General features: G+C 37.0%; 3 protein-coding genes across 5 annotated transcripts; all 3 read left to right on the top strand.

Moving 5' to 3' along the window:
- Window positions 1-146: 146 nt before the first annotated feature.
- Window positions 147-2,144, top strand: LOC135144022 (leukocyte elastase inhibitor-like). 2 transcript variants are annotated; one of them, XM_064075946.1, is made up of 4 exons: window positions 147-1,213; window positions 1,264-1,414; window positions 1,465-1,481; window positions 1,534-2,144. In XM_064075946.1, the coding sequence occupies exons 1-4, from the start codon at window positions 344-346 to the stop codon at window positions 1,603-1,605; spliced, it is 1,110 nt and encodes a 369-aa protein (XP_063932016.1). In that variant the 5' UTR covers window positions 147-343; the 3' UTR covers window positions 1,606-2,144. The 2 variants fall into 2 exon arrangements, with proteins under 2 accessions (XP_063932016.1, XP_063932015.1); XM_064075945.1 differs by having other exon boundaries at window positions 203-224; window positions 303-1,213; window positions 1,465-2,144.
- A 55-nt stretch (window positions 2,145-2,199) lies between these two features.
- LOC135144026 (antichymotrypsin-2-like) lies at window positions 2,200-3,946 on the top strand. Its single transcript, XM_064075959.1, has 4 exons — window positions 2,200-2,424; window positions 2,584-3,509; window positions 3,558-3,708; window positions 3,761-3,946. Exons 1-4 carry the CDS (start codon window positions 2,283-2,285, stop codon window positions 3,916-3,918), a joined length of 1,377 nt encoding a protein of 458 aa, XP_063932029.1. The 5' UTR covers window positions 2,200-2,282; the 3' UTR covers window positions 3,919-3,946.
- Window positions 3,947-3,986: 40 nt separating this feature from the next.
- On the top strand, window positions 3,987-5,490 carry LOC135144027 (antichymotrypsin-2-like). Of its 2 annotated transcripts, none has more exons than XM_064075961.1 (3): window positions 3,987-4,874; window positions 5,021-5,165; window positions 5,216-5,490. In XM_064075961.1, exons 1-3 carry the CDS (start codon window positions 4,080-4,082, stop codon window positions 5,362-5,364), a joined length of 1,089 nt encoding a protein of 362 aa, XP_063932031.1. In that variant the 5' UTR covers window positions 3,987-4,079; the 3' UTR covers window positions 5,365-5,490. The 2 variants fall into 2 exon arrangements, with proteins under 2 accessions (XP_063932031.1, XP_063932030.1); XM_064075960.1 differs by having other exon boundaries at window positions 3,987-4,970.
- The last annotated feature ends 21,160 nt before the right edge of the window (window positions 5,491-26,650 follow it).

Here is a 26,650-nt window from a genome sequence, read left to right as displayed (position 1 = left end):
AACAGAGCTTTGTAATATTTGATCATACCTAATAACAACAGATGCCGTTACTGTTGCGTTGGCAAAAATCCTGCTATTGATAATAAAATTTACGTACGCTTGGCAAGTTCTAAAGTGAATCATCTTACTGAATTTTTCTCGGGAAAGATAGTGAAACCTACTCATTCTAAAACTTGTTTTTGTAAGTTTCACTTTCCTCCATATTCATCGGCTTCTTAGAATAAGTATATAAAATAAACTCCACCACTAAGTGTGCGCTAACTGCGAAGATTTTTCGACCACACCGATTATTTAAGCTTCAGTTGCTTCACTTAGCGCTTGAATTGTGCGTTTTTCCATCGGCATGTCCAACACATCGATTCCTGCCGCGGTGCGACAGATCGTGCAAGGAAATTCCGCCTTCACGCTCAAACTCTACAAAATTTTATCAAAACAACCCGGAAATGTGTTTTTTTCACCGTTCAGTGTCCACACTGCACTCGCTATGTTGCACCAAGGCGCCAGACAAGACACGGCAACCATTCTTGGGAAAGTTCTTCAAATTCCGGAGGCCGAATCTACAGCCGAAGGTTACAAGTGGATAATAAATCAGTTGAAAAGCATCCAAAGTGTTATTCTGCGTATTGCGAACAAAATCTACGTGAAAGACGATGAAGAATTCGTGAAGGAGTTTCAAAATACCGTTAAAGAATATTTCTATTCGGATCTAGAATCTTTCAATTATGGGAACAGGCGCGAAACAGTGCATAGTATTAATGAATGGGTGGAGGAACAAACTTCTGGAAAAATAAGAAAAGTTGTCAGTGAGAGTTCAATAACAAAAGACACGTCGTTGTTTTTGGTGAACGCGATTTATTTTAAAGGAGACTGGCTGGATAAATTTACGAAAAGCCGAACCACGAAGGAACCTTTCTATCTCGATGATCAACAAATGATACAAGTGGAAATGATGAATGGGACCAAAAAGGTTTCTTACAAATTCGACGATAAATTAAACGCCGGTATTCTTCGTCTGGCATATAAACGAAGAGAAATCCAAATGGTAATAATTCTTCCAAAAGAAAGAAATGGAATTAAAGATTTAGAAGACAAATTATGGAATGTAGATTTTGCTGATGTTATTAATAAAGATCTATGTGGAGTGAAAGCAAATTTGTCGTTGCCCAAATTTAAGTTTTCTACTTCTATGGATTTAGAAGGTCCTTTGAAAGAGGTACGTTGATGTTTGTGTTCTTGTCTTCACTTAACGAACGACTGTTACAGATGGGACTCGATATAATCTTTAACAAAGAAAAAGCCGATTTTAAAGGCATGCTTGTACCAAAATGTGAACGATCATTATCTGTCGATAAAATATTTCAAAAGGCATATATCGACGTTAATGAAGAAGGGTCAGAAGCAGCTGCTGTTACGGGTAAAATTCAAAGAACGACTTTCTAAATCTCTAATTGCGATATGTTATAGTAGTGAGAGTAATGATGGGGGAATGTGCCAGGAAAGAGCGCATTATTGATTTTGTTGTCGATCATCCTGCCATTTTCATGCTTGTGCAAAGTGGAACGCAAGACCTCAACATACTTTTCTGTGGAAGACTGTACCAACTGAAGTATCATTAACTATAACTTAAGTGTATTTTAGAAAGACTGTAATATCCAGCGTATTTTTATGTTCATTCTGCTCAGCATTGGAACGTTATAAATACGAAAATATGACATAAAAATTTAAGCAAGTCAAACATGTGCATTTTCTCCAGAGTGCGTCGACTTGCAGTGATTGTATTAACAGCTGCAATGAAACTCAAAGTCAGCGATAAAGGTGTAATTAGAAATAAATAATTTTTGGTGAAAAAACGTGAAAGTGTTTCCTTCTCCCCAAATAGTCTGCCAAAATTTAATTTTCATTAACGTTTCTATTATAACAGAAACAAAAAAAATTAAATATAAAGCTCCAAACCCAACAAATATTATTGTCAGCGAGGTCAGTCAAAAAAAGAAAGTTTCCCGTGGTTCTAAAAAAAATATTACTTTCAGCAAACTCATTCAAAAAGGGAAAATACTGCGTAGTAATGCCTTTAAGACCTGATTTCGTGTTCTGTCATCTTCGTTTTTGTAGAAGGCAGACTAAATTTTGTTTTCGCAATTTTCATTTTCTAGCATTTTTATCAGTTCTTCAACAAATGTAAAATCACCTTCAACACAGTGTGCGCGAGCCGAAAAATTTTTCTTACAACGCAGTTCAACATTAACTCACACTCCTCACTCATTATATGTGATTTCATCGCAATGTCGAGCGCATTGATTCCTGCTACGACGCCACCAATCCTGCTACGACACCACCAATCCTGCAAGACAACATTGCATTCACCGCCAAAATCTATTCAAGTATTATTAAATTTTACGGTGTATTCTAGAAGTATTGCTTATGGTAAGCACTTTAAAAAAATACTGTTTTAATATTTCTGTAGATGTATTTTCTAAGAAACAAAAATTACACCATACTGTGTAATGCAGTTATTTGCTTCCAACTAATTCGTCTATTAATATCTTAGTATAAATAGTCGCAGTGAAACCGAAATTTTTGCAGATTTAGACAGTGCGAAAAACTTAGCACTGTTCCCAGCAGTGTTGGAACGATCTAAATTCAGTGCATTGGAAGAAATACCACCGTCCAGACAAGTCCTCCAAGGGAACGCCGCCTTCGCCAACAAAATCTACCAAATCTTAGCCCAAAAACCCGGAAATGTTTTCTTCTCGCCAATCAGTCTTCACGTAGTCCTCGCCATGGCATACCAAGGCGCCAGAAACGAAACCGCAGAACTACTAGCAAAAGTACTCCAAATTCCAGATGCACAGTCAACTGCAGAAGGTTACAAGAAGATAATCAATCGCTTGCGCAATATTCAAAAGGTGATTTTGTGCATGGCTTTCAAAATATACGTCCACAAAGGAAGGCAATTTGTAAGCGAGTTTGAAAATATCGTCAAAGAATATTTTAATTCCGAAATACAAGCTTTAGATTTTGATAAAAAAGCTCGAACCGTGAAAACGATAAACAACTGGGTCGCCCAGAAAACCCGACAGAAAATCAAAGAGATCGTCAACGTAGGAAGCATCCAAGTTACCACGTCGCTTTTTTTGGTCAACGCGCTTTACTTCAAAGCAGACTGGACGTCGAAATTCAGCGAGAACAAAACCAGAGATGAAGATTTTTATCTCGAGGATGGGTCTATAGTGAAGGTACAAATGATGAAAGACATGAACGAAGACATGCTTTATAAGTTTGATGAAGATTTAGGCGCTCAAATTCTTTGTTTGCCTTATAGTAGTGGAAGAGTGCGGATGGTCATAGTTCTTCCGAAGGAGAGAGGCGGAATTAGAAACTTGGAAACTAAGCTGGCTGCAACAAACCTTACACAGATTACCTCAGATATGCAGGAGGTGAAAGTTGATCTCAGTTTGCCAAAATTCAAATTTGAGACCACCATTCAGTTCGATGAGCTTGTTAGAATGGTATGGTATGACTTTGTAGCTGTAACATAGAATAAGAACTTTTTGTAGATGGGTCTCGGACTGATTTTTGATCGAGATGGGGCTGACTTTAAGGAAATACTTCAACTGAGATGCGACGAGAATTTATACGTTGGTAAAATTTTGCAGAAGGCTTTCATCGACGTCAACGAAAAGGGATCAGAAGCAGCCGCTGCTACGGGTAGTAAATTTATTTATTGCGAATATTAATTAATAATAATAATTGGTTTCAGTCGTTGATATGGCAGTAGCAGTATGTTTTCGTGAAATGAAGAAAATTATAGTCACTTTTACTGTAGACCATGCAGCTATTTTCATGCTGACTGAAGGCCAAAGTGAAGATACAACCATATTATTTTGTGGAAGACTTTCCCATCCGAAATATCAATGAGAAAAAAATAAAACAGTTTTTCTTTATCGTATTTTAAATAATCTACCGTCATTTGATCTAAAATTTTATTTCCAAAAAAAGCGTCTTCTAGTTATTAAATAGATGATGAAAACTGAGAATGCGCAAACATTCAATCTATAAAAATAGCACACACATTGGCAATGCACTTTAGTCGTTGTTTACACCGCAACACTGTAATGTCACAATCAGCAACACAAATTCTGCACGGAAATGCAGTCTTCACCAACAAACTCTACCAAATTTTGGCCCGAAAACCCGGAAACGTCTTCCTTTCCCCATTCAGTTTACACGCAGTTCTTGCAATGCTGTACCAGAGTGCCCAGGGCGAAACAGTTGAAATTCTAAAAAACGTCCTCGAACTTCCCGACGCCAAAGCAACAGCAGAAGCGTACAAATGGCTTTTGGACAACCTGAAGACCATCGAAAACCTGATTTTGCACATCGCAAACAAGATCTACGTCAAACGGAACGAAGAGTTCCTGGAGGAGTTTGAAGCCTGCGTCCGTGAGTATTTTTACTCGGAATTGGAAGCTCTGGATTTTGGGGATAAAGCGGCAGCTGTGGCAAAATTAAATGAGTGGGTTGCACACAAAACCTCAAACAAAATAAAGGAAATCGTTCGGGAAGATTTAATAAATGAAGAAACAGCGTTGTTTTTGCTAAATGTTGTTTACTTTAAAGCGAACTGGGAGGAGAAATTTCATGAAAACGACACAAAAGTTGAACCTTTCTACTGCAACGACGGTGAAACAGTGGATGTCCAAATGATGAAAGGCCGAAAAAAGGGTTTGTATAAATACGACGGGGAACTGCAAGCAGAAGTTTTGGATTTGCCATACAAGGGTAAAAGAATTCGTATGGTGATTATTTTGCCAACTGAGAAAAACGGAATTCAGAATTTGGAAGCTAAACTAGCCACACGCAGTCTCATTGAGGTAATAGACGACAACATGTATGAGATAAAAGCGTATCTTTCTTTGCCAAAATTCAAGTTTGAGATGTCTATGGATTTAAATGACATTTTGCATGAGGTAGAACAGTGTTGTTGATGTTTGATGATTTTCTTACAAGGTTGTTGTAGATGGGACTCGAGATCATTTTTGACGACGAAAAAGCCAATTTCTTGAAAATGCTGAAGACAGGTGACAATTTATGCGTCGGTGACGTATTTCAGAAAGCGTACATTGACGTTAATGAAGAAGGATCTGAAGCGGCTGCTGTTACAGGTAGACAGAAATTGGTTATTAGATCAAAATTTATAGAGTGCTGCTTTTAGCTGTCAGAGTTAGAAAAGCAAAAAAGGCCTTCTGCGAAGAAGTTGTTAACTTTGTGGTGGATCACCCCGCTATATTTTTGATTGTGGAGGGAACAGGAGAAAATAGCAACGTGCTGTTTTGTGGAAGACTTTATTGTCCAAAATATTAACGTAAAGTTTACATTGTGACGTATTTTACAAAATTAACTTAAGGCGGTATCACTCGGCCTGGTTTGGGACAGTTTTCATCCCATTTGAAATGTCGTGTAAAAACGAAAGAAATTGACTTAGGACGGTAGTTTTTTTTCTTAACAATCCTTATTAGACATATTTTGTCCCTCTTATATTAAAATTTGATTTTCAGTTCTGTTTTCTGTGTAAAAAAAAAAAAGTAAAAACATGCAAAAATGACGACATTTACATTTACATTGCTGTTACAACGTACACTTTGTAGTCCGAAAAAAATTAAAAAAAGAGGTGTCTACGACGAACCTTTCTTAACAGATTGCATCAATACGCTTTTTAATAAGTGTTACACAATTCATATACATCGTCAGTTAAGTAAACGAAAATACTGGTAGAATTAAAAAAAAATTAGCACAACACATTCAAAATTATTCGAAAGCTATCGGTGTTTAATTTTTGATACTCTATGCAAATTGTTGAATTATAAAAATTGGTTTAAAGTTATTTAGACAGCACTTGAAGTCCGGTATAACATATTCAGTTTTGTCAGATAATTATTGTAAGATTCGATTTAGAGATTTTTTTTGCTGATAACGCAGTAAAGAGATCCATCTGGCGAATGACTAATTTTATGTTTTCTCGACGTCTCTCGATTTTATATCACAATTTTTCGTTTCGTTATTTCCCTTATTTTTTTTATGTTTCTTTCGATTGTCAATTTTTTATTTATTCAATTTTTCAAATTTTCAGGCTTTGATTTTTCAATTCCATGATTTTCCACGTTTAAAATTTTTCAATTTGCAGTTTTTGGATTTCCAGTCTTCCAATTTTTCAATTTCTTTAATTTTCAATATTTTGATTTTACAATACATATTTCTTTCTTTTTATTTTTCACTTTTTCGAATTTCAAGTTTTTCAATTTTTAATCTTTCGATTTTCCAAATTTTCGTTTCTTCAAATTTTCATGTTTGATTTTCACTTTTGACATTTTTCATTTTCTCGATTTTATGTCACAAATTTTCATTTTTTCAATTCCTTTATTTCTTGTTGTTTCTTTCGATTTTTCAATTTTTCATGTTACCGATTTTTATTTTTCAATGTAACGAATTTCTCATTTTTATTTTCTCGATTTATATCACATTGTCCGTTTTTTCATTTCCTTTATTTTCTGTGTTTTTTTTTTCGATTTTATAATTTTTCATTTGTTCAATTTTTCAAATTTTCAGGCTTTGAATTTTCAGTTCGTCCATTTTTCAATTTTTAAATTTTTCACTTTGCAGTTTTTGGATTTCCAGTCTTCCGATTTTCCACTTTCTTTAATATCCAATATTTCTATTTCATAATACATATTTCTTTTTTTCATTTTTCACTTTTTCGATTCTTTAGATTTTTCAAGTTTTCATTTTGAAATTTTCCTTTTTTTATTTTTGATTTTTCAATTTTACAATTTCTCGACTTCCAAAACATTTCGTTCCTTCAGTTTTTCAATTTGGCAATTTTTCAGTATTACAGTTTTTCATTTTTCGATTTTCGAGTTTCTCAATTTTTTATTTTTCCCTTCTCCAATTTTTTTGTTTCCGATTTTTATTTTTCATTTTCCCGATTTTTTAATTTTCTCTTTATCGATTTTATATTTTCGTTTTTTCATTTCCTTTATTTTTTGTTGTCTCTTTCGATTTTACAATTTTTCGTTTATTCAATTTTTCAAATTTTCAGGGTTTTTTCAATTTTTCTTCAAATCTTCAAGTTTGATTTTCACTTTTTACATTTTTCACGTTTTTATTATACACTTTTTCGTTTTTTTTTATTTTTCAATTTTACAATTTGTCGACTTCCAAATTTTCCAATTTTTCAATTTTGCGATATTTCAATTGTCCAATGTTTTAAATTTTAGATTTTTCGATTTCTGAATTTTTTGATTTTCCAATTCTTCAATATTTCTATTTTCCAATTTTTCAAATTTTGAGTTGCTAAATTTTCAGTTTTCCGACATTCAATTAATATTTTTTTTATTTCCCCGTTTCTCGAATTCGCAGTTTCGATTTTTTAGTTCTTCAGTTCTTCGATTTTTGGATTTTTCGACCGGCTAATTTTTAATTTCTCAATTTTGGATATTTGTTTAAGTTTTGGGATTTATCAATATTTCTATTTTTCGACTTTTCGATTTTTAATTTTTTGGATTTTCAGTTTTTCGTTTTTTAAACTTTAGATTTTTCAATTTTTGACTGTTTTATATATATTTCGATTTCCGAATTTTTCGAGTTTTTAGTTCTTGTATATTTTAATTTTTCTTTTTTTGGGAATTTTTTATTTTTCGATTTTTCAATTAATCTATTTTTTTATTTTCCCATTTTCGACTTGTTAAGTATAACAACGTTTTCCTTTTTTCTATGATAAAATGATCAATATCAAAGTACGATGGTTTTATGACCCATGTCCGCTCATCAGGTAGATTTAACGAAGAATTGCTGGTTGCGTTTAGGACAACACAGTAATTGGTCTAGCGACCACCAGATGTCTCTTAGCCGAGTGAAGGTAGCGCTCCCTGCACTTTCCTCGGCATTACTTGTTCCAAGCGTCGCCAGAGGGCCCGCCTCCCTCCTCTGATCCGAGCCTCAGCTTTCATTTCCAGAGGCTAATGCTCCGTAATACAAACGCTCCGATAAAAAGTCCTTCTATTGCCGAGCATTCCAAATCGTTATCCGTTTAATTATTACTCACCGCTTCCCCGCCCACTCTATTTTCGAACCCGCTCGTTATTTTTCTCCGTGTTTTCTTCCGTCGCTCCTCCTCGTAACAACTTGGTCGAATTTCCGACCCAAACATCTGCTCTACCTACGTTTTATTTATAAACATGATCGCGCGTCGTTAGATACATACGTAGAGAAAGTGGACCACGGTCATTTTCACCGTGTTCATCTAAACTTTCTTATTATTGTAGAATCTGTCCGTTCCGAGCCGGTACTCAACAATGTTAGGTGGTCATTCGCCCGGAGTGAACGGTAATCCGCGTCAATTACGGTGGATATGCAGATTAACGAACTGTTCGCACAAATCTCACCCCCGGTATCGATCCGCCCTCGCTCCGCCAGAATTTATGTTTTCACGGGTGTAGGTGGAGCGTTTTATTAATTTAACGGCGCCGACTTCGATCGGGGGTCGGATCCACTCGTCCACTCTTGGTTTCGACGGAGTTCGCAAAGCACCTCCCGATGCTCTTGCACAAGCGGCGATCGTTTTGTAAACGTGACGTTATTTTGCATAAATTTGTCGCACGACGTTTTATCCGTGTTATGTAACTGTTGTATCTTGTTGCGGCCCGAAGGCGTGTCCGCAAGAAGTAGTCGACGCTCGGTGGAAAGAAAACGCAGCGGATTTTCCTGCTGCGTTCTTCCAGCAACTCCGGCCGCTCTGACGCAAGCCTTCCGCGAAGCGCTGTTTATCTCTCGCTCAATTATCGCAGACGCTTCATTTAAGCTAATGACATCATCTCTATAACAATCCCGGAGCTCCGCGTCGGAATTCCGCCCCGCCATCAACAAGTGTCAGATTCAGCAGGAGCAGCAGGAATCCGCTCCGGAGAATCGGATGCGTGCGAAGCCCACTTTGTTTACCCGGCGTGGGCGTATCGAAATCCGTCTCTGGCGTAGAGGTACCGTTTTACTCCGCCGCGTAGAAATAAGGCGAGTCCAAGTCACGACTTGAACTCGAGACTTTCATACAATAACCAACCTGCAGCGTATTAGAAAGATAAACGACCTTACAACACACTTGCCGCGGTCATCGGGCACGAAAATGCGCGACGACTTGCACGGGATCGATTAGGGCCAGGGCTGAAGTTGCGACACTTTTATTGCATGGAAGCGCCGCGGCAGTACCGAGGTACTAATTACGGTTATCGCTACAAAAACATGCTCTTATTTGTACGGCCGGCGCTTGCGAAAGCGGCGGCGAACGCGCACACCCCGTGGTGGCTAACGCGTAATCGCGCTGTTTACAAACAAACCAAAAGTGTAAACAGCCGGCTAATTTTGGCCCATTCATCCGGCGACTGCGATTCACGGATTTCGTGAGCCGCGATTTCGGAGGCGGGACGCAAAACCGACTTTTAAACGCCCGGCGTTGGAGCGGCACGACGGAACGTCCAGCGGAAATGGGACATCGCACCGGCGCGCCGCCCGGCGGGACGAAACCGAAGATGCATGGCCAAAATTGGAAAAAATTGGTCTAAAGAGTTTAGACAGTACTTCCCTCGCTGTCGGAAACTTGACGACTGCATGGCTATTGTGTTTTTTTCTCATTACATTTTTGTAGTGGGAATTTAAAATTGCGATGACGTCATCAACATTTTTGCAAGGACACGGATATCAGTTGGGATAGATGTAGTGTAATACTAAGAATAAAATTATTGTATTCCCAAATTTTCGGGAAAATGAATTGGGTCGTTTTGAATATTGATTTTTTATAATCAATAAAATAACGAAACAATTTACTCACGTATACGGCAACTGAAAATCGTTTATGTATAAACATTCTTAATTTAAGATGACAAGCGTAACAGCATACGTGAGAGCCAAACAGAGAAACTGTAAACAAAACGACCATCGGTTTTATTGCTTCGACTTCCGCTTATTATATAAAACATTGGGTTTTATTTTAATTCTTGACGGTGAAATTCATAATTGGTTGATTATAAACATGTCTATTTCACATTCGCGGAACCAAGTGAACAAATGCAGGTCTGTAATGTTAAAGTCGATGTAAATAAGCGTGCTACCCTTATGTTTCAACCGAGTTTTTCCTTTAACAAATTTTGTGTCTACCAAATTGGGTTGGTTGGGGTGTAATACTAATAATAAGTGTTGCCTTTAATTTAATCAATAAAATAAATTGACTTCATTAATTTTTTTTGAACCACCTCTTAAGAAAATCTAAAAAATATGAATGGAATGATAAATCACAAGTACAAACTCATCATATTTTTTGCATTTTAGATAGGATTTATTCAGCAAAATTTAAGGGTGACGTCATAAATTTTTTTAGGAGGGATGAACAAATACATTTTGAACAAAAGTTTACCATGCTTATAATAACTTTAAAATATTCCCAAGATTTCAAAGCATTCGGTTTTCTAATTCCTGATTAAATCGATAAAATAAATTCACGCCTTCATTAATTTTTTTGAGTCACCCTGCATATGCAAATCCAAAAATATGATTGGAATGATAAATCACAAGTACAGACTCATCATATTTTGTACATTTTAGATACGATTTATTCGGCAAACTTTTGAGCTGACGTCATCAGTTTTTTGTAGAAGATAACCAAATATATTTTGACTAAAAATTTATTATGCTCTTTATAACCTTAAAACATCTGCAAGATGTCAGAGCATTCCGTTTTGTAGTTCCTGATTAAATCAATAAAATATATTTACGCATTCATTAATTTTTTTGAGTCACTCTGTATATGCAAATTCAAAAAATATGAATGGAGTGATAAATGACAAGTACAGGCTCATCATATTTTGTACATTTTAGATATGATTTATTCGGCAAACTTTCGAGCTGACGTCATCAAGTTTTTGGAGGGGATAAGCAAATATATTTTGACTAAACATTTATTATGCTCTTTATGACCTTAAAACATCTGCAAGATTTCAGAGCATTCGGTTTTGTAGTTCCTGATTAAATCAATAAAATATATTTACGCATTCATTAATTTTTTTGAGTCACCCTGTATATGCAAATCCAAAAAATATGAATGGAGTGATAGATCACAAGTACAGACTCATCATATTTTGTACATTTTAGATATGATTTATTCCACAAACTTTTGAGCTGACGTCATCAAGTTTTTGGAGGGGATAAGCAAATATTTTTTGACTAAAGATTTATGATGCTTTTTATAGCCTTAAAACATCTGCAACATTTCAAAGCATTCTGGTTAGCAGATTAAAAATTAAATTTCAAAATGTTGTTTTATAATTTTGATTTTTTTTCCAAAAATCTGGACGTTTCGGGTGAAAAGTCGATTCAGAGTTGTAAACTACATGTGTAGGACTATGTTATTTTATACAATTGAAAACCCATTTACTATGTACAATTTTGAAGTGACGTCATCGCATTAGTGGTGGGGATGATTAGACAAATTTTGGTTAGCGTTTTACCATCTACATGATATTCTTAATATAAGTACAAAATTTCACAACAATCGGTCGAGTACTTTCGGAGATTATCTGTCTAATAAAAATCCGGGACAACAGACGGACAGACGGACAGACGGACAGACGGACGGACAGACGGACAGACGGACAGACAGACGGAAATGGGAGACCTATTTCTTCGTCTTCTAGGGGTCATGAAAGATCGAGAAAACGTAAAAGTAGAGAGTCGGCCGACGGACTCGATTACAATACTTCCTTTGCTTACGCTCGGGAAGTAAAAATGAATACATACAATATACAATGTATTTGAAAAAGTAACGAAGAAAAACCGTAACATTCAACATACTCAAATCTACCTGTTATCAAGGTTTCCATTATTATCACACAACCCAAAGTTCATCAGCTTACGAAGCAGAATACAGTGGTTGACGCGATCAAACGCTTTCGTCAAATCAGTACAACTATATCCACCTGTAGCTTAGATCCAACGCTTGACAGCCATATTGTGTAAATTAACACTAGTTCTTACTGTTGACCTGTCTTTAATAAATCCGTGTTGATGAGGAATAATATAATTAAAAATATGTGAGTAAATAAAATGACAGTACTAACTCAAAACCCTAAGTTGGATGAAAGCATAGATTGTATAATATTAACCTCGAGAAATACAATCCTACAAATTCCAATTTTTTCAACATTATGTATACAATAAAGAGTCACCGTTTAAGAAAAATTCCTACCCTTGAGCGCTTTACACGCTCGACCTTCGGGTTACAAGTCGGGGACGGTCACCTCTACCGTACTGAGGTAATGCTACTGGTATAAAAGGTTATTATACAATTTGGATTTTTTTTGCTAAACAAAACACAAGTACCTATAGGAGACGTTATTTTATAAAACTTGAATGATGTTTACTATAAAAATTTTTGAAGGAATGTCATCAGATTATTGACGGGGATGATCAGCCGAATTTTGATATGTTGGTTATCGTTTTATCATCTACATGATATTACTAATATACAGAGTGAGTCACTAATCGCGCGGTCCTCGATACTTCATTAATTCCTAGAGATAGAAAAAAGTCAGACTAAAGTTGTACGGCTATTTGAGTAGCACATATTGAAATTATTTTTCCCTATACTGAAAGTTTTATTTTTGAGGCACAGTACACAACTTTGTTTTCTTTTTTTAACAGAATTTCTGACTCTTTTTACATATTCTTGTTAGCCCCTTCCTGTGTTTTATTAGTTTATTTTTGAAATTCAGTTGCGACATTGCCACGTTATTCCAATCATTTGTTTGAGAGATGAACACAGGTATATATGCTTTATTATGGAATCAATTAAATAAAATTTTAATATACAGAGTGCTCATAAAAATTTAAAACTTTACAATTTTTCTTTCTGTGTCGGTGTGTCCTTTAAAAATAAAAAATCTCGATAACCATCAACTTTAAATACACAAAATAAAAAAGTTTATTTCGTCAGAACTTCCTTCACTCCTAAACTACAGTTCAACAAATCCCGCTTGTTTGAAATATATCTTTTATAAAGCGCTTTTTTGGTTCATCAATGACATAGCCTTTAAGAAAGGAGAGGGTGGGTGGGCGGGGCTAGTATCTGCTAAGATAAGACTGAAATTGGCAAATGACAGACCCTCCAAAAAACAGAGGGTGGGTGGGCGGGGCTGATATCTGCTATTTTTGGAAAATTCTGACCTGTTTTTGAGTTAATTTTGGGACACCGCTTTTTTTTGAAAAATTTAAAACAATCTTGAGGTTCTAGGTATTCCTGTTTGGAAAGAATTTGAAAGTGCTTTAAAGCGTCTAGTGTCTTTTCTTATAATAATGCAGTTAAATTTCTTAGAAGATACGTCATTTGCTAATATCAGTCTTATCTTAGCAGGTACTAGCCCCGCCCACCCACCCTCTCTCACTTAGAGGATATCCCATTTGCCAAAATCAATCCGATCTTAGCAGGTGCCAGCCCCGCCCACCCACCCTTTCTTTTCTTAGAGGGTATGTCGTTTAGCGATATCAGTCTTACCTTAGCAGGTACTAGCCCCACCTACCCACCCTCTCCTTTCTTAAAGGGTATGTCATTTGCCAAAATCAGTTTTATATTAACAAGTATTAGCCCCACCCACCCGCCAATATGAGTCTTATCTTAGCAGTCACTACATGATATTTTTAATATAATACATACAAAATTTGACAACAATCGGTCCACTAATTTCGGGGATTGTCTTATAAAAATCGACACGGACAGACAGGCAGGCGACAGACAGACAGACAGACGGAAACGGGAGACCACTTTTTCGTACATGAAACATCGAGAAAACATGAAACTGGCAAATAGCCCTTTCCAGACTTCCTTAGCTTACGTTCAGGAACCAAAAAGGAAAAAAGAAATCGAGAAATCGAAAAGCGGGACTGAGAATCGAGAAATTGGGAAATTGAAAAATTGAGGAATTGAACAAACGAAAAAACGAAAAATCGAAAATTGAGAATTCCAAAAATCGAAGAATCGAAAAATCATACAATCGAAAAAACGAAAAATTGAGAATTTGAAAAATCAAAATAAAAATTCGAAAAATCTAAAAGCCGAAAAATCAGAAAATCGAAACATCGAAAACTAAAAATTCGAACAATCGAAAAATCGAAATATTGAAAATCGAAAAATAAAAAAAAAAACGAAAAACTGACAATTCCAAAAAGAAGAAATTGTGGAATTGAAAAATCGAGAAATCGGGAAAATTAGAATTCGAAAACTGGGGAAATTTAAACATCGAAAAAAGTAAAACCGAAAATGGACAAATCGAGAACTCCGAAAATTGAAAATTTCAAAAATTGAGAAATTGAAAAATCATGCAACTGAAAAAACCAAAAATCGAGAATTCGAAAAATGTAGAAATCCGAAAAATCAAAAAAACGAAAAATTGAAAATTCGAAAAATCGAAAATTCGAAAAATCAAAAATTGAGAAATCGAAAAACTGTCATCAACACTTTTACAAGAACACGTGTATCAATTTGGATAGGTGTTTCGGTTTCGGGAAAATGGAGTCCGGCATTTTTGATTTAATCAATATTCGCACCAGATTAAGTTTGATTGTGGATCAACTGAGGGCAGGAAGGACCGGAACATTTAACAACAGAAACACCGGAAAAAGAACGAAAATTACTGGAATAAATATCAATTCATAGATTTTGTGTGATTTCACTACCAATTTTTTGTGGAGAGGAAGTAAAGTAAGAGGAATTCAACATATGTGCCGTTGAAACAGCCAAAATGTTTGTTGATACACATGGATCTATGAGATCACGATAAATAAATTTCTCATTCGTGGAATCATGATTATTTCATCGACTTTGGTTCTTATTGACAGATGTCGAAAACGATTCTCGGCGGCGGGCGCTGCCCCCGGCCGCCGGCCCCCCATTTTCCTGCAGTCTCATCTCGTGACGCCACCGCGAGTTCAATGCTACTCGTCCCCCCGAATTACGCGTGCCGGCATCACGTCCAAAAATAACCCACCTCGAATACCGACCCCGAAAATCAAAAATCCGACTTCCGGCGCCCACGCCGCCCCCGATCCATACGCACCCCTGCGCCCACGGCGCGTTGGCGTCGTCACGTGAGCGTCCTTCACGTGGGCCGCCGCCGCCCCCGGGGGAGCGTGACGAACGGCGTCCGTCGCGCGCAATCCGATCTTGTCGATATTGATCGGCGCCTCGCACGCAATCTTGCGATTGTTGTTGTCTTCGAGGCGCTAATTCGTACGTCGTCATGACGATGGGGTGACGTCGGGCCTTATCTGATAAGCGCGATTTCGGCCGGGGGGTCGGTTCGGCGTTTGGCGCCAAACGCGGAGGACCGTTACGGGCGCGGTGGAGGGGCAGCGGCCCATTCATAACCGACTGGCGGGAACGCACCCCCAACGGCCGGCCGCAAAAGGCAGCAGCAGCAGGCCGTGAGCGGCGGCGATTTGCGGCAGGTGACGCCCCCTAGCGCCAATAAACGCAATCGACCACGTGAAGGTTAAAAATCGGTGCGTCACAAACTATAATTAGTCAGGTTTTTGACGAACCGTCCGAGGCCTTGCTGCGTACGCTACTTTATATAGTTATGCGAGCCGACGATGGGTTTTTCGATTGTGACGTCGCGGGGTTATCGGAGGACTCGAAGTCCGTCTGGACCGTGGCCGGCGTGTTGCGTTTTTTAGTCAATTCGGCTGGATTTTCGATCAAAATACGCCGTCTTAACTAATCGATAACGACGATTCGTTATCTTAATGTTATCTGTAACGCATTAAAATTCGAGCCGAGTCACTGTTGCAGACCAGCGGTGGCTCGTGACCTTAAAACTTGACAGGGCCAAGTATGTCACAGCAGCTACAAAAGTTGAACAACATGCAGAATACAGCTAAAATAAACTCGTCAATTTTTAATGGCGATCTATTTGTGTACAGTTCGTGCTTTAGAAGACGCTTTCATTGGTATTATTACACAGTAAACAAATTAAACATTTGTTTTTAAACAAATCACTACATTTTGTACGAATTCCGCCCGAAAATCAACATTTTTACGTGATTAATCTACTTTTTGACGAAATAAATGCACTGTTCACGGCTAAATGTTTATGCAAAACGATTTACTCCTGATTTTCGTCGACCGACGTCTAAGATTTATGGAAATCTCGGCTCTGATTGGTTGGTTCAAGGTCATTGTTGAGAAACATTTGTGACAATGACGTAACTGTGTTGGCTGTGTCACCATTTCGACGTCAGATGTGTCGGCTTGCTTTGTAATATAAGAAAACCACAGTTGAATGCCCTGGTCATGGAAATATTACGGAATCCACGTATTACTTCCCGAGCGTAAGCTAAGGAAGTATTGTAATCGAGTCTATCGAGCGACGAACTACTTTCATGTTTCTGCCTGTCCGTCTATCTGTCCACCGCCGCCGTTTGTATCGATTTTATGCTAGGAATATCATATAGATGGTATAAAGCGCTAATCAAAATGTGTCTGATCATCCCCACCAACGTCATCTTCAAATTTTATAATAGTAAATATTTAAATTTTATAAAATAACGTACTCCTCCACTTGTATTAATGTATTCAGTTAAGTTTTGAAAAAGTTAAAATTTCACTTTTAAAAAATTGGTCTAAAGAGTTTAGACAGTACTTCCCTCGCTGTCGGAAACTTGACGACTGCATGGCTATTGTGTTTTTTTCTCATTAGATTTTTGTAGTGGGAATTTAAAAAAAGTTGCGATGACGTCAACATTTTTGCAAGGACACGTATATCAGTTGGGATAGATGTAGTGTAATACTAAGAATAAAATTATTGTATTCCCAAATTTTCGGGAAAATGAATTGGGTCGTTTTGAAAATTGATTTTTTATGTATAATCAATAAAATAACGAAACAATTTACTCACGTATACGGCAACTGAAAATCGTTTATGTATAAACATTCTTAATTTAAGATGACAAGCGTAACAGCATACGTGAGAGTCAGAGAAACTGTAAACAAAACGACCATCGGTTTTATTGCTTCGACTTCCGCTTATTATATAAAACATTGGGTTTTATTTTAATTCTTGACGGTGAAATTCACAATTGGTTGATTATAAACATGTCTATTTCACATTCGCGGAACCAAGTGATCGCATAAGACAAATGCAGGTCTGTAATGTTAAAGTCGATGTAAATAAGCGATGCTACCCTTATGTTTCAACCGAGTTTTTCCTTTAACAAATTTTGTGTCTACCAAATTGGGTTGGTTGGGGTGTAATACTAATAATAAGTGTTGCCTTTAATTTAATCAATAAAATAAATTGACTTCATTAATTTTTTTGAACCACCTCTTAAGGAAATCTAAAAAATATGAATGGGATGATAAATCACAAGTACAAACTCATAATATTTTTTGCATTTTAGATAGGATTTATTCAGCAAAATTTAAGGGTGACGTCATCAATTTTTTTAGGAGGGATGAACAAATACATTTTGAACAAAAGTTTACCATGCTTATAATAACATTAAAATATTCCCAAGATTTCAAAGCATTCGGTTTTGTAATTCCTGATTAAATCGATAAAATAAATTCACGCCTTCATTAATTTTTTTGAGTCACCCTGCATATGCAAATCCAAAAATATGAATGGAATGATAAATCACAAGTACAAACTCATCATATTTTGTACATTTTAGATACGATTTATTCGGCAAACTTTTGAGCTGACGTCATCGGTTTTTTGTAGAAGATAACCAAATATATTTTGACTAAAAATTTATTATGCTCTTTATAACCTTAAAACATCTGCAAGATTTCAAAGCATTCGGTTTTGTAGTTCCTGATTAAATCAATAAAATAAATTTACGCATTCATTAATTTTTTTGAGTCACCCTGTATATGCAAATCGAAAAAATTTGAATGGAATGATAAATCACAAGAAGAGACTCACCATATTTTGTACATTTTAGATAGGATTTATTCAGCAAAATTTTGTGGTGACGTCATAAATTTTTTAGGGGGGACGACCAAATACATTTTGATCAAAAATTTACCATGCTTATGATAATTTTAAAATATCTTCAAGATTTCGAAGCATTCGGTTTTGTAGTTCCTGAGTAAATCAGTAAAATAAATTTACGCTTTCATTTATTTTCTTGAATCACCCTGTATATGCAAATCCAAAAACTATGAATGGAGTGATAGATCACAAGTACAGACTGATCATATTTTGTACATTTTAGATATGATTTATTCGGCAAATTTTCGAGCTGACGTCATCAAGTTTTTGGAGGGGATAAGCAAATATATTTTGACTAAACATTTATTATGCTCTTTATAACCTTCAAACATCTGCAAGATATCAGAGCATTCCGTTTTGTAGTTCCTGATTAAATCAATAAAATATATTTACGCATTCATTAATTTTTTTGAGTCACTCTGTATATGCAAATCCAAAAAATATGAATGGAGTGATAAATGACAAGTACAGGCTCATCATATTTTGTACATTTTAGATATGATTTATTCGGCAAACTTTCGAGCTGACGTCATCAAGTTTTTGGAGGGGATAAGCAAATATATTTTGACTAAACATTTATTATGCTCTTTATAACCTTCAAACATCTGCAAGATATCAGAGCATTCCGTTTTGTAGTTCCTGATTAAATCAATAAAATATATTTACGCATTCATTAATTTTTTTGAGTCACCCTGTATATGCAAATCCAAAAAATATGAATGGAGTGATAGATCACAAGTACAGACTCACCATATTTTGTACATTTTAGATATGATTTATTCCACAAACTTTTGAGCTGACGTCATCAAGTTTTTGGAGGGGGTAAGCAAATATTTTTTGACTAAAGATTTATGATGCTCTTTATAGCCTTAAAACATCTGCAACATTTCAAAGCATTCTGGTTAGCAGATTAAAAATTAAATTTCAAAATGTTGTTTTATAATTTTGATTTTTTTTCCAAAAATCTGGACGTTTCGGGTGAAAAGTCGATTCGGTGTTGTAAACTACATGTGTAGGACTATGTTATTTTATACAATTGAAAACCCATTTACTATGTACAATTTTGAAGTGACGTCATCGCATTAGTGGTGGGGATGATTAGACAAATTTTGGTTAGCGTTTTACCATCTACATGATATTCTTAATATAAGTACAAAATTTCACAACAATCGGTCGAGTACTTTCGGAAAATCTGTCTAATAAAAATCCGGGGGCAGACGGACAGACGGACAGACGGACGGACGGACAGACGGACGGACAGACGGAAATGGGAGACCTATTTCTTCGTCTTCTAGGGGTCATGAAAGATCGAGAAAACGTAAAAGTAGAGAGTCGGCCGACGGACTCGATTACAATACTTCCTTTGCTTACGCTCGGGAAGTAAAAAGTTGTCTAAACTTGCGAAAAAATTCAAGGACGTAGATCTCGACATGCTGATTTCAAAAATATAGTGTGTTGATGGTCACGGAGCAACATTTTCGAAAGAACCGGATTCATAAACCACAAGTGTAGGAGTATGTTATTTTATACAATTTATGTGACATCATCACATTGTTCGTGGGGTGATCAGCCAAACTTTGGTTATCGTTTTATCATCTATCTACACGTTATTCCCAATTTTAAAACTACTGCCTTTGGTATTTTAAATATGGCGTGAAAACCATAGCGTGCGCACACCTCTAACAGATAAATCAAAGTACGAATATTTCTGTTTTGCGTATTACTTCACTCCGACTTACGTAAGCCGCAACGCCCGAACGGTAGTCATGACGTTGTCCGTCGTTTGATTTAAATTCTCTTACGCAACGATTTTTCGGCCCCGCTCTTTCGGCAGCCGGTCCGCCCCTGTGCTGGCCGCCCCCGCCGCATCATAACCTTGGCTTGTTAATTTGCACGTTTGTTTTGACTGGTCCTCGTCGTGGCAGCGTCGTCCGATCCCCTTATCGGCGGTGACCCCGGCCCCAGCCGCCGCCAGCTCGCAGCCGTCGACCGAATGTAGGTCCGATTCGCCAAAAGCCGCCATTTCGCGGAATCTGGAGCGCTCGCGCTTCCGTTTAACAGTACAACAATAAAAGATTTGCTGCAATTAACGGGACCCTAATGGTCTCCATCCAGATGCGGTGTCCGCGAGGTCAACCGTAACGCCGTAACCGAGAGCGCGGATCGACGTTATTCGAAAAATGAGTAATTTATTAATGCGGGGATCGATACGTGGCCCACTTACGCCGCCTTCGTGAGGAATCGATCGCACTAGGCCGAGCGTATTTTTGACACGAGCCGTCTGCCAAAATATTTGGACGGCGCGGCGGATTCCTCGAGCGCCTGAATCACGGAGTTTTTGAGTTAGGGACCGAAGTTGGACGGCGGGTTCATAAGAGAGGGTAAAAATAGACGGCAGTCATTAGCCGGAAGCAGCTGCGATTTTCGGATGTTTTGGGAACGGGAAAGTGAGGCGGTCGCGACTTCGGGAAAGCGACACAATGCGGCGGGGACGGGCTAAAGCGAGCACTAAAAATAAAATCTGTTTTCAAACTTAACGGCTTTATTGTTACGTTACTTAAGGCGCGAACAACCACAGTGGCCATAACATTTACACGGAAAGTGAAGTTTCTATTTCCGTCCGTCTGTCTGTCATGCGACTCTTGGAAATTTATTACACGAATGTTTGAACGGGCGAACCAATTACTCGGAAGTTTAAGTGCAGCTTAAGCGTAATAGCCACGATTTTTCTCTAAAATGTCACACTTTTGTCATTAATTATTGCTTGTAGTACTTTCAGAACAGTTCGAACAACTGACAACTGTAAAAATCTGACCCACTCTCTTTTTTGGTTTAAAACATCCTTAATTAATTAAGAGACGGAATAAACGAAATGAAAGTTTCAAATTGTGGCGACATATTCGGTTTGAATGTGAAAATAATAAAAGATATAAGATCTCATCATTATTCTGATTATAAAATGGATTAATTTTACTTGCCGAGTTGCTTGGAAGTATTGTAATTGAGTACATCAGGCGACTGGCCCTAAAGTATGAAAAAATAGGTCCCCATTTCCGCTTGTCCGTCTGTCCGGATTTTTTTTAGACAGCTAAATTTGACAACTACAGTACCAATGTTGTTGTCGAATTTTGTCATCTCCAAATTTTACGATAGTAAATGTTTTTTACATTTTAGAAAACCATTTGTGGTTTATGAATCCGTGTTTACCTTGGGCATAAAAAAAATATATTAAAAAATTGAGTGCTTTGAAATGTTCAAAATTTATCCATTCATGCTCCCCTCAGGAACTGATGATGTTGTCTTACAATTTTGTCGAATAAATGTTATTTCCTAGACATCGAAATTTTTGGGAAAAAAACAGAATTGTAGACAGGACAATTTTTCGAACCTTGAATATTTCGACTTTTCGATTACTTATTTTTCAACTTTCAAATTATCAATTTCTTCATTTTTCAATTTTTCAGTTTCTCGATTTTCAGTGTTTTCATTAAGTACTCAATTCTTCAAATTTTCGACATCTTAATTTTTTTTCGACTTCTCAATTTTTCGATGCTTCAGTTTTACGAATTTTCGAATTTTCTGCTCTTCAATTTATCAATTTTTAAATTATCGGATTTTTCAATTTTTAACGTTTCTAAACTGGGAAATCGAAAAATTAAGATTCCTCAATTTCTGGATTAACCGATTTTTTCATTTCAATTTCCAATGTTTCGGTTTTTCAATTCTTCAATTTTTCGATTTTTCAGGTTTTTAATTTTTCAATTTTTCGACTTTGAGATATTTCAGTTTTGGGATTTTTCTTGATTTCGATTCAATTTTTCGATTTTTTGATGTTGCGATTTCTCGATTTGTCATTTTTCGATATTTTAATTTATGAATTTTTAAAATTTTGGATTTTTCGATTTTTGAATATTCGATATTTCAACTTTTCGAGTTTTCAATTTTAGATTTTTCAGTTTTCTAATGTTTCAATTTCTGGATCTTTCGATTTTGATTATTCAACTTTTCGATATATCATTTTTTAGTTTTTCAATTTTCTCGATGTTCCGATTTTTCAATTTTTCAGTTTTTTAACTTTTCAGCTTTTCTAATTTTCCATTTTTTGCATGTTTCAATTTTTTTTCGATTTACAAATACTTCGTCATTTTAGTTTTAGAATTTTCAATTTCTTGATTTTTCAGTTTTTCGATTTTTTAATCTTTGAATTTAGATTTGCCAGTTTTTCGATCTTTTGACTTTTCGATTTTTGAACATTACGACTTTTTGAGGTTTCCATTTCTTCACATGTCTTTCGATTTTTTAAATTTTTTGACTTTTTGATTTTTAGATTTCTCGATTTCTAAGTTTTTTTCTAAGTTCGGTTTCTCAGTTTTTCAACATTTCAATGCTGGGAACTTCTTTCCAATTTCTGGATTTTTCGATTCCTCGATTCGGATTTTGATATTTTGGTTTCTTCGACCAATTTTTTCCTGTCTCTGTAAATTTATCTCAAAATTAAGATAGTGTGTTTCACGCTGATGCTCGTCCTATCCCCACTCCTGTCCTCTACGTCATCGAAACACGTATCGCATTCTTTGAGCTAACCAATCGGAACCGAGACTCCCTCTAAAACTTCCTCCTTCAACACATTTGGTCACAACTTCGACAGAACGCCACAAAAGTCTTTCAAATTCCCCCACTACCAGAGATAAAAACATAAGTTCTATAAAGTTGTGACTTCGAAGTCTTCGAACAACTAGGGCTCCAGGGGTCCTATCACCTGTCTCCAGTGACCAACCCGCCCCTGGCCTCTTCGTCCAACCCGCATCCTCCTCGGCTGTCATTCCGCATCTCCTCATCCTCTACCACGATCTTCTCCGCGTGATGTAACGGATCGAAGGCCATTAAATTAGATTTTTCATCAATTCAAGGTTCCCTAACTGTTCTCTCGTTGCACAATCCTCAGCGCCCGGTCACGTGCCGCTGACGTTCCCGATCACGTGAGCGCCGCTTCGCCCACCGCCACATTCCATGAATGAGCCGGGAGAAAGTCATCCCAGTGGGCGTCCCGGCGCCGAGGGACTTGGACGAAAGGCCTGGAATCCCGTGCGACAAAGCCAGTGACGCACGACGCTTTTGCGTACGTTTTCACCTCTGCCCCGTTTAAGGGACTTCGACGTCACGGACTTTCTCTCCGCACGGCCTACTTCCGCACGCAAAAACGTCGTTTTTTTGTTTTCGCAGCGGAAGCCGCTCTCTGTCTGCGGACCTCTCTGTCTAGGCGCACCAGATGAAGGAGTTCGAGGAACCGCGATTGTTTGCGATGGGACGAATGACAACGGGAGGTCAGCAGATGATTTGAATAGACGCGATTGTTTCTGGGTTTGAAGAATGCTAATGTTTTCGTGTTTATTAACATGATTAAAGGCTTCCGGTGAGCGAGCGGATGTTTGGAAAACGGAGAGACGAAGGTGGCGCGGAGCGGTGAACACATACACGGAAAATGCAAGGGTCTGGGTTTGCGACGAAGTGGCGGACTTCGACCAAACATCCAAGGAACTCTATTAAAGTAAATACACATCGCCTGCGTGATTCAGGTTTTTATTTTGCGCATCTGGCATTTGCAACAGTTCCTAGTAATGAGAGTTGTTTATTGTAACAATGCCAACATCGTTTACTCGATGAGTGGGAAGTGCAAACGAGGCCGAAGACCGCGTGGAGCAACCCTACGCGCAAAATAAACGCAAAAACATATGTTGACTCGGTTGTCTGTATTTTCCACGAATATTTGTATCTTGTAAATCTCGTCGCCGAAAATCCACGGACCCGAATTCCTCTCGAAGCCACGCCCCTCGCCAGCACGCAAGAAGCGCACTCCAGATAACTCCGTGACGTCACACCCAGCCGCCTTATCTCGCCCGGCGTAGGTTTCGTTTTCGATTGTTCTACACAGAGCCTTGCTCCCACGTTGCCAAATCTCGATATGTCATGGCCTCGCGAATTCGGTCATTCGCAAAAAACCGCCAAATGCATCTCGAGTGACGGCTGCGGCCTTATTGAGGCTGACCGGTTGACTTTCACCGCACACTCGATGCCTTTTTTTTCGATGGATGATTATTATCATTGTTTTGGTTAGCGTAGCACGGGGGTGGCAACCGCCGCGCTTCGCTTATTCCGAACGATGCCTGTCCTGTCTGCATTTCTTGACGGTGAGCTCATTCAAGGCAAACGGGTGTTTTGATAAATAAGCTTGCACGGCACACTCGGATCGCTCCACGACGAATAACAAATGCCAGTGCATCCAGCTTTCGGACAATGACAGCGGAATGTTACTAATTAAAGGTGGCAGGACTGGAAGCACGGGCGAGGGCCGGGACGTCGGGGTCACGTGATTCAGCAGGAATGGCGGTGACGCGCTGGTAAGGCCAGGTGGCGGGAGCAATCAGCGCGATGGTAGCCGACGGATGCTAAGTAGGCTGAGCATGGGCATGTTCTTGTTTTTGAGGCGTTTCGTACTATTGGTCAGTGGAAAACTTTGGTTTACCTCCCGACTGACTACTTACATGTTTTCTCGACGTTTCATGACCCTTCCGTCTGTCTGTCTGTCTGTCGACTCGGATTTTTATTAGGCAGATAGTCTCCTGGAGTACTGAGCGACGAAGTTACTTAATTCACTATTTTGTGTTGGATATCTCAAATAGATTGGATTTTCATTATTCAAAATAATATTGGAGGCATCTTGTTGTTAACGATAGATTTCTTCATTTTATAACATTAGAAAAAATTGGTCTAAAGAGTTTAGACAGTACTTCCCTCGCTGTCGGAAACTTGACGACTGCATGCCTATTGTGTTTTTTTCTCATTACATTTTTGTAGTGGGAATTTAAAAAAAAAATTGCGATGACGTCATCAACATTTTTGCAAGGACACGTATATTAGTTGGGATAGATGTAGTGTAATACTAAGAATAAAATTATTGTATTCTCAAATTTTCGGGAAAATGAATTGGGTCGTTTTGAATATTGATTTGTAAAAATCAATAAAATAACGAAACAATTTACTCACGTATACGTATCAGAGGCAACTGAAAATCGTGTATGTATAAACATTCTTAATTTAAGATGACAGGCGTAACAGCATACGTGAGAGTCAAACAGAGAAACTGTAAACAAAACGACCATCGGTTTTATTGCTTCGACTTCCGCTTATTATATAAAACATTGGGTTTTATTTTAATTCTTGACGGTGAAATTCACAATTGGTTGATTATAAACATGTCTATTTCACATTCGCGGAACCAAGTGAGCGCATAAAACAAATGCAGGTCTGTAATGTTAAAGTCGATGTAAATAAGCGTGCTACCCTTATGTTTCAACCGAGTTTTTCCTTTAACAAATTTTGTGTCTACCAAATTGGGTTGGTTGGGGTGTAATACTAATAATAAGTGTTGCCTTTAATTTAATCAATAAAATAAATTGACTTCATTAATTTTTTTGAACCACCTCTTAAGAAAATCTAAAAAATATGAATGGAATGATAAAGCACAAGTACAAACTCATCATATTTTTTGCATTTTAGATAGGATTTATTCAGCAAAATTTAAGGGTGACGTCATCAATTTTTTTAGGAGGGATGAACAAATACATTTTGAACAAAAGTTTACCATGCTTATAATAACTTTAAAATATTCCCAAGATTTCAAAGCATTCGGTTTTGTAATTCCTGATTAAATCGATAAAATAAATTCACGCCTTCATTAATTTTTTTGAGTCACCCTGCATATGCAAATCCAAAAATATGAATGGAATGATAAATCACAAGTACAGACTCATCATATTTTGTACATTTTAGATACGATTTTTTCGGCAAACTTTTGAGCTGACGTCATCAGTTTTTTGTAGAAGATAACCAAATATATTTTGACTAAAAATTTATTATGCTCTTTATAACCTTAAAACATCTGCAAGATTTCAAAGCATTCGGTTTTGTAGTTCCTGATTAAATCAATAAAATAAATTTACGCATTCATTAATTTTTTTGAGTCACCCTGTATATGCAAATCGAAAAAATTTGAATGGAATGATAAATCACAAGAAGAGAGTCACCATATTTTGTACATTTTAGATAGGATTTTTTCAGCAAAATTTTGTGGTGACATCATAAATTTTTTAGGGGGGACGACCAAATACGTTTTGATCAAAAATTTACCACGCTTATGATAATTTTAAAATATCTTCAAGATTTCGAAGCATTTGGTTTTGTAGTTCCTGAGTAAATCAGTAAAATAAATTTACGCTTTCATTTATTTTCTTGAATCACCCTGTATATGCAAATCCAAAAAATATGAATGGAGTGATAGATCACAAGTACAGACTGATCATATTTTGTACATTTTAGATATGATTTATTCGGCAAATTTTCGAGCTGACGTCATCAAGTTTTTGGAGGGGATAAGCAAATATATTTTGACTAAACATTTATTATGCTCTTTATAACCTTAAAACATCTGCAAGATGTCAGAGCATTCCGTTTTGTAGTTCCTGATTAAATCAATAAAATATATTTACGCATTCATTAATTTTTTT

Source organism: Zophobas morio, unplaced genomic scaffold (genome assembly GCF_036711695.1).
Source record: "Zophobas morio isolate AGI-343-1 ecotype UQ-CSIRO unplaced genomic scaffold, CSIRO_AGI_Zmor_V1 ptg000081l, whole genome shotgun sequence".
NCBI lineage: Eukaryota > Metazoa > Arthropoda > Insecta > Coleoptera > Tenebrionidae > Zophobas > Zophobas morio.
The sequence above is the reverse complement of the archived record's forward strand: the minus strand, read 5'-3'. Positions and strand labels throughout refer to the sequence as shown.